This window comes from Mirounga angustirostris, unplaced genomic scaffold (assembly GCF_029215605.1).
Source record: "Mirounga angustirostris isolate CCGP_5_RB_7025 unplaced genomic scaffold, mMirAng1.0.hap1 SCAF_3, whole genome shotgun sequence".
Lineage (NCBI taxonomy): Eukaryota > Metazoa > Chordata > Mammalia > Carnivora > Phocidae > Mirounga > Mirounga angustirostris.
Genome location: NW_026991711.1, coordinates 9108971 through 9117192, shown reverse-complemented (window position 1 = coordinate 9117192; position 8222 = coordinate 9108971). Strand labels below are relative to the sequence as shown.

The window sequence follows — 8222 nt, the reverse complement described above, 5'->3', positions numbered from 1 at the left end:
TTGTAACAAAATTCAAATGTTTAATTTTTTTTCAAAACTTAACTATATTAATGAAAATAAATTATATTTAGACCACCTTCAATATTTGTACATCATCTTTATACAACTATAACAGTGCTTTCAAAAGATATTTTATAAAGGACCTTAATTTCCACAATTAAAACGTGTTTTAAAAACGGGGGAAACATTAAAGAACATTAAATTCATCTGAAATATCTCATAATGCTGAGAGGTATGCTGTTCTTTATCAAATGGACTGTAATCTGTATTCAAAATAACATAGCTTTTAGCTAAATACAATTATTTCTTGTCCATTTCAGTGATTTCCTGGATCCAAAACAAAATCTGTGTATTTATTTCTTTGAAAACATCATTTGTTGACCGTCCTTTCACTGCCATGGAATGATTTGCCTTCTCAATCCAGTGGATTTTATTGGGAGCTTGCATTTTCTGTGCCACTTTCTCCAACAAGTTCTAAAGGAAAAAAAGAAGAGGATGCTAGACTAATGCTCTTTTAGGGTTTAATAAAGATCCTCTCTCTCCCCTGCACCACCTCTACTGGCATCCATTCACTAAATATTCATTAAATACCTACTCTACAGACAACTTTCAAGGCAATGGAATACGCAAAGAAATGTCCACAGAAGTGGCAGTCCACATCTCTCAAATACAGCAATACCACAGAACAGATCAAGCATTCATTACTGACAATATATAGTAACATGTACAAGTTACTCTTTCTCGAGTCAATTTTTTAACAAACTGAAGAATCTGCTTAAATGTTGAAATGATAAATCAAATGTACAGTCTAGTATAAATCCCAAAATCACAGAATTCAGATATTAATCTTTTATTCCCAAATAAGAGTCAATCCATTTAGCAACTCTTTCCAGGGAGATGAATTCTATCAGTATGCTTCTATTTTTCAGTTCTCCAAAGCAACAGGTAACTAAGTCACAAAATTAGCATGAGTCCAATCAGGACCTTTTAAAGAGACTGAAAGTTGTAGATAACATCTTGTTCCCAAGACACTGTCTTTCATTCACTCTCTCATTTACGCAAACATCAAGTTATAATTCACCTTTTCACACATTTCATCTGCTGAGCCTGACACAAACAATACAGGATCTTTTATACGATAGAGATCTTCATCTCTAAGTTTATGTTGCTGCTTTGGATGGTGCAGTGGGTAAGAAATACAAATGAGACCTCGAACAAAATCATCAGCATCATCTGGCTCAATATGGCACATTACAGAAGCAGCTGCTCTTGAGCCCATTGAACGACCTAAAATCAATTAAAATTAATTTCAGTTTGAAATATAAACATTCATATATAGAAGTGATAATATGGCAAATTAGATTTCATTTACTGTTCATCCATCATAACTCTATCACTTAACTCCAAAAGGTGGCAATTATCAAGTTATAATACCCATAATGGACATCTATAGCTTCATGAAATGCTAAACATTGATCCCAAGTCAAAAAAAAAGTGGAATTTTTTTTTTCCCCTGAAGAATACTTGAGGTAAGGACAATCCTTATGAAGAATCATTTGAGAGACAGTGACTCAGGGATATAAATAAAAGAAAAGCTCTTTGGGTTACAATACATACTTATGAGATTTAAATTTGCTTTAAATATATAAAGTACTTTGATGTTATACAACAAAGTGACTTACCAAAACAAAAAAAAATTTTTTTTTTAAGATTTTATTTATTTATTTGACAAAGAGAGAGACAGCAAGAGAGGGAACACAAGCAGGGGGAGTGGGAGAGGGAGAAGCAGGCTTCCCGACAAGCAGGGAACCGGATGCGGGGCTCCATCCCAGGACCCTGGCACCATGACCTGAGCCAGAAGCAGATGCCTAACGACTGAGCCGCCCCAAAACAAAAAAAAAAATTTTTTTTTAAAGATTTTATTTATTTATTTGAAACAGAGAGAATGAGAGAGAGAGAGAGCACATGAGAGGGGGGAGGGTCAGAGGGAGAAGCAGACTCCCCGCCGAGCAGGGAGCTCGACGCGGGACTCGATCCCAGGACTCCAGGATCATGACCTGAGCCGAAGGCAGTCGCCTAACCAACTGAGCCACCCAGGCGCCCATAAAACAAAAAATTCTTAAATTAGCTTCCTATCATCAATTAATTTTAATTCCTGATCACCTGTTCCTATATTAATATGAATAGATTTAAAAGCAAGTATTGCAACTTACCACCAAGGAAAACACCTGCCAGTTTGTATTCTCCTGAGGTCTTCAGGTAATTCTAGAAAAACCAACCAAAAAATTATCAGTTCTTCTCCTATGAAATATTCCACTGGAAAACCAACAAGTATTTCTCATCATTAGTGAAATGTATAAAACTCTTTGCAAAGACAACCATAAAATCTCAAGGGATTCTTCTTGAAAGAGGTAACTAAACTAGTTCTTTGCTCTTCTGGTCATGCTGTCACTATCAAATCATAGCTGGGTAAATACAGGCAAATAAATGAGGAAAAAAAACTACTTGGCCTGTCTAAAAGAATTAAAGTACTAAAATGTTTTTAAAGAATTACATTAAAAAAAAACAGCCAGTAAAAGCTTCCAACCAATACAGAATAGTACTAAAATCTAATTTAAAGCCCTGAAAAACTTAGCAAGTTTGAAATAATCTGGATTTTAAAAATTTCAATTTGTGTTATCCAGGGATTTTACAGTTTCAAAACTGTGCTATATTTGTACATTCATAGTATAGTAGGCAAATATCCAGAACTATATTCTGAAGTTATATAATTCCATTAAGAAAATTACATCATAGTTTCCTTGGTAGTACCATGAAAGAACATTTATGATGTGAGCACTCATCTCCATGGAAACTGAGAGCAAAGAGAAATCTGACTACTATACAGCCCTCATGTACTGTTGAGTTTCTAAGAATATTCATTAGAAGTTTTTTAAGATAAACCAAATGACTGCTAATAGAATTTGTCTTAAATGTATTAAGAATTTTAAAACAAAATTCTGTTATAAGTAAATATAAAGAAATTTTCTTACCAAAACTGATTTATATGCCTTAATTCTATGTACAATATTAAGGCCTTTACAGGTAAATCTCAGGCAAAAAAAACCATGAGATGCAAGATGGGATGCCAGTGACATCAAATGAGGAAGGTTCATATCTCCTGACGCTCCATGTGTAAGAATTATTCCATATGTTAAGCTCTTGTTAGGTACCAAACAAACAGCATCTAGTAATTTATTTCCAAAAGGTATTTTTAATTTAACCTGGAATTCAAGAGAATAAAGGGATCAAAAATTACTTCCTTGCCTATTCAGACAACTAAATAACTATGTTTGTTCTGTGAAGCCCATGATTCACATGGCCTCCAAATAAAAAGCATTATTAACAACAGCTAATATTTAAGTACTTATTGTGTGTCAGGTACTATTATAAGTGCCTTATATGTATTAACTTATTTAACCTTCCTAATAATTCTATGAAGCAAGTACTTTTTATAGATGAGAAAACAGGCACAGCAGGTTAAGTAATGTGCCCAAGGTTATACAGCCACTAGCTATATAGGCTAGCGGCTAGGATTCAAACTCAGGCAGTTTGCTCCAAAAGTCCTTCCTTTAACCACTAATGCTATACTGTCTCTCACAGTACAAGTTAAAAATAAGAAAATTACTCTGGAGCCACATGACTTAAAAAAAAAAAAGGAACCCTGAAGATGCAGAACGTATGAAAATATGTATTACCTCTGTATGACTCATTTTCACTGTTGAATAACAAACTTAAAGTGCATTACATCTGAGAAGCAAAGGACATCTCCCTGAAAAGAAGATTCTGTTGTGAAAGGTCGGTTGGCAGACATGGATATGACATAAGAACTATTAATGAACACATTCAAGAGCTGAAATAAACAAATTTAGAACTACTTCTCTAAGAACTAGTGCCTTTACAGGTGCATTATTTCATTAATTATTTTCAAACTTCCTAAAACCATGGGCACTCAGAATTGGGTTACAGGGCCAGGTGTGGGGATGGCAGATGTTACATAAGAAAAGCCAATGTGATACCTTGACAAGGAAACCTTAAGAAAATTCACACCAAAGTAGAATGTTGCATCTTGGCATATATGCATATCTTTTTTTCTAAGCATCTTTATTCTCAGCCAACTATCTTCAATTTAATGTCAGAGTATTTTTCTATTAACCCATTTCTTTCATCATTATCTTTCCCAACTCCTCCTCCTACCCTGCAACAGAAGTATATATCCACACCCTTTGTTAGGTGCCTTTGCAGAGCCTCCCAGTAGGAAGAGTGTACATACATCTCTACCCTATTGACCTGGGGCTTGACTATATGACATTGCTTTAGCTAATGGAATATATGTAAAAGTTGCAATGTGTCACTTCTGAGCAGGAACAGGGCAAATTTCAAGAAGCCCCCCTTGAACTCCCACCCTCAGCCATCAGAAGAGCACGTTTCCAGGTATTTTTGCTTTTTCAGCCTGGGTCCCAGAACAAAGATACATGTTGCAGACATGAACCCAAAACCAAAGTTGGAGTCCAGCCTAATCCAGCCAAGATCTAAGCCACTGAAGAACCAAGAACATGAAATATAAGCCACTGAGATTCTGGGATTGTTATGCAGCATTCCTTCCTATTGTAAGAGATCTTTTATTGTTCAGGGTATTACCAACATCAGGATCTCCACTATTCATCTATTATTTCCTGATAACATTTATTTATTCATTCACTGGATAACAATAAGAGGGTTCAAAGTTCAAAGGTACCAAAAATACACAGTGAAAAGCCTCCCTTATTCCACTTTTGCCTTGTTATCCAGATCCCTTCTCCAAAGTCAGCTAATATTACCTGCTTCTTACATATCTTTCCAGATATTTTATACATATATACACACATACCTCTCCTTTTAAAAAAATAAACCCATGATATTTTTCTGAATCCCCCACCATTTAAAATCCACTTTGTGCTTACTCTTTTCTTTATACAATGAGCTTCTTTCATTTTATGGCTGCAGAATATTCCAAGGAAGGGTCGTACATAATTTATTTCACCAACCATTATCTATTAATGAACACTGAGATTGTTTCCAATCTTTTGCTAAAATATGGTGATGAATGCCATGTACTTCCATTATTTTCTCGTGTAGACAAACCAATATAATAAATTTGTGGGGGAGGAACTGCTGTATCAAACGGTATATTCATTTGAAATTATATTTTTTAAGGAATACATCTGATTTTTGAATAGGTAATATATGCATATGGTACAGAATTTTAAAAGAACAAAAATGTAAATAGTTAAGTCTCCTCACCTCCTTCTCCCCCAGCCACCGAGTTCCTTTCCTTTCCCAGAAGCAACCCCTGTGACCAACTTACCGTCTGTCTTTCCACAAATGTGTATGTGTGTGTAGAAAAATTCTTATTTGAGCCTGAGGGGAGTCAGTCTAGCTGAGCCTGAGTAGTCCTGAAGGTCACTCTTGAAGGCTCGCGATGTGGGGACACTGCAAAGTGCAGAGTGTCCCTGCTTTCATAAATGCAGCCCCATAATTAAGTGTGCCTGGGGTCCCCTGGTTCAAAGATCCTGTTTTATGTTCTCAAGGGAACAGCCTCCTGCCTTCTAATAGGAGAAAGGCAGTCACCCAAAAATGTGAAATAGGGAAGGCGATGTAGATACCTAATTGCTTCTCGAACAGATTTCACCTAAGTTTAAGCCTTATTCAAGCCCTCCACCCACGCCCCCAACGCCATTTCCTTCACGGGCAGTTCTCAAGGTGTCTGGTGCTGCCAGTTTCTGTGGTTTGCAGAGACTTGTGCCACACTATTCCTTGCTGCAGGTGCAGAATTAAGCTAAGCTCTGCGAACAACATTTGCCTTCCAGACCCCAGTATTTTACTGCTGTTGTTTCCTTTCCCATTCTCTCCATCATTTGGGTTTACGTCTTTTAAAAAACTTCTTCACTGTAATTCTGGTGAGATTTCAGGAGGGAGTAATGTCAGATACACGTATTCAACCCCCTATCTTAGCCTAGACCACTCCTCCTCAACAACTTCGTGTGTGTGTGTTTTTCCAGAAAAACTACTCCCTTCCAGATCTCCTGCTCACGGTCTACCTTCACGACCGGTGCACATGTTCCGGACTACCGCCACTAACAGTATGGCCCCACCGTAAGCTGGTCTCGGCCGTCTAGGCTACAGCCCCCGGTTCTGAGTTCGCACAGGGCAGGGCAAGTCTGGCTCTGCAAACGGGGAGCTACGGAGACACCGCGGCGAGGAGTCGGTAGTCTCCGCACTTCTTAGCCGTGTCCCCACATCGCGAGCCTTCGAGAGTGACCTGCAGGACTACTCGGGCTCCGCGCGCAATAAGCGATCGCATCTCACGCCGAAGGACCGAAACGCCCCAACCACCGTAACGTCCAGCCAGAAACAGCGTGGGCTTTATCTGTCGTATCTACAGCACTACGCGGCAAGTCGCGGGCAGACAAAAACGTCAAGAGTTCAAGTCTTCCGGGGCTGATCATCCGGCCGGGTCCACAACAGACACCGAAGGGTCCCAGCGCAGACATTCGGAGCGAGCTCCCCCAGGGGTTTGGGATTCGAAGGCACCTGAGGCTCCAATCCCTCACTCAACTGGCGCGCGTGCGCGGGGCTGCGCGGTGGCCGTCCCCAGGGCCCGGCGCGACCCCGCACGGCTCCCCGCGGCTCGCCTCTCCCCGCCCGCCCCGTTCCCTCACTCCGGCCTCGCCATCCGCCGGGCGGGCGAAACCCCGGCGGCCGGGCCCGCGAGCAGCGAGCTCACACCGACCGCCTCACGGAGGCGACCAACAGCCCCCGAGGGGCGACGGCCGCGAGCTCGAAATGTCTCACTCGGATGGGGCCACCAGGCGCGCCAGCACCCTCCTCTGGAGGCCGCCCCCGCCGCCGCACTTACCGGGGAAGGGAAGGTGGCCAAGAGCACCCAACCGTCCTCACTCCCCTTCACGGAACAAACTACCGCGCTCGAAGTGACCGCCTCGCCGCACCCGCCAGCCCGTTCCGCCTCGGCGCACGCGCGCTCAGGCCCCGCCCCCCGGGCGCGCGGGCCGGCGCGCGCGGCACGCTGGGAGCGGGAGTTTTCCAGCCCTTCCCTTGGGGGCGGGGCAGCAGGTACTCACCAGCCCCCGGGTGGCTCAGGAGCCGCTTCCAGTCGCTGCCTCCCCCCCGCCCCCGGCTCACTCCGCGCTGGACCCTTCCCTGTCCCAGCAGCTCCGTTCCAACAGTTGCGCAGGTCCACGAACGTGAGGTCAACTCTCATTATTCTTTTTTTCACACCCACAGTCTGTCCATCCTGTTGACTCTGTTTGCAAATACAAACAAAAGCCAGCTGCCTCTCCTGCTGCTACCGGACTGGTTGCAGTGCCCCCATTCAACTCTGCCTGGATTATTGAAATAATCTACTAAACGCTCTCTTGTCCCCATCTCTGCCTCCACCTCTTTGCTACCTGATCATCACAGCAACCAGCTGGACCTGGTTGAAATGTAAACACCTCCTGTCAAAGCCTTCCAGAGGCTTCCCATCGCTCTCATAAGGAAAGCCAAAGCCCTTACAATGACCACCAAGGTTTTATATTATTTTTTTGGTTTTGTTTGTTTCAAGTTTTCATTTAAATTCCAGTAATATTAGTTTCAGGAGTAGAATTTAGTGATTCAACACTTGTGCATAACATCCAGTGCTCATCTCAAGTGCCCCCATGAATATCCTTCACTCATTTAACCCACCCCCCCTTGCCCACCTCCCCTCCAGCAACCCTCAGTTTGTTCTCTATAGTTAAGAATCTGTTTTATTATTTGCCTCTCTCCTTTTTTGTCCCTATGTTTATCTGTTTTATTTCTTAAATTCCACATATGAGTGAAATCATATGGCATTTGTCTTTCTCTGACTGACTTATTTTCCTTAGCATAGTACACTCTAGTTCCATCCATGTCGTTGCAAATGACAAGATTTCATTCTTTTTATGGCTGAGTAATATTCCATTGTATATATACACCACATCTTCTTTATCCATTCATCAGTGGATGGATATTCGGGATCTTTCCATAATTTGGCTATTGTTGATAATGCTGCTATAAACATCAGGGTGCGTGTGTCCCTTCGAATCAGTATTTTTGTATCCTTTGGGTAAATACCTAGTAGTGCAATTGCTGGATCTAGGGTAGTGCTATTTTTAACTTTTTGA

The 8222-nt window shown here is 41.4% G+C and overlaps 1 protein-coding gene across 4 annotated transcripts; it reads right to left on the bottom strand.

Annotated features, from left to right (window-relative positions):
- On the bottom strand, nt 1-7080 carry TEX30 (testis expressed 30). Of its 4 annotated transcripts, XM_045869683.1 has the most exons (6): nt 6938-7080; nt 3738-3811; nt 3033-3263; nt 2214-2265; nt 1082-1287; nt 1-474 (listed from the first exon to the last, which is right to left on the bottom strand). In XM_045869683.1, exons 2-6 carry the CDS (start codon nt 3750-3752, stop codon nt 301-303), a joined length of 678 nt encoding a protein of 225 aa, XP_045725639.1. In that variant the 5' UTR covers nt 3753-3811; nt 6938-7080; the 3' UTR covers nt 1-300. The 4 variants fall into 4 exon arrangements, with proteins under 4 accessions (XP_045725639.1, XP_064441988.1, XP_064441987.1 ...); XM_064585918.1 differs by lacking the exon at nt 1082-1287; XM_064585917.1 differs by lacking the exon at nt 3033-3263.
- Nucleotides 7081-8222: the final 1142 nt, after the last annotated feature.

Coding starts and splice junctions, on each gene's coding strand:
- TEX30 (XM_045869683.1), bottom strand. Junction 1,288..2,213: donor GGCAGGTGTTTTCCTTGGTG/GTAAGTTGCAAT, acceptor AATTGATTTTAG/GTCGTTCAATGGGCTCAAGA. Junction 475..1,081: donor CAGATGAAATGTGTGAAAAG/GTGAATTATAAC, acceptor TTTTTCCTTTAG/AACTTGTTGGAGAAAGTGGC.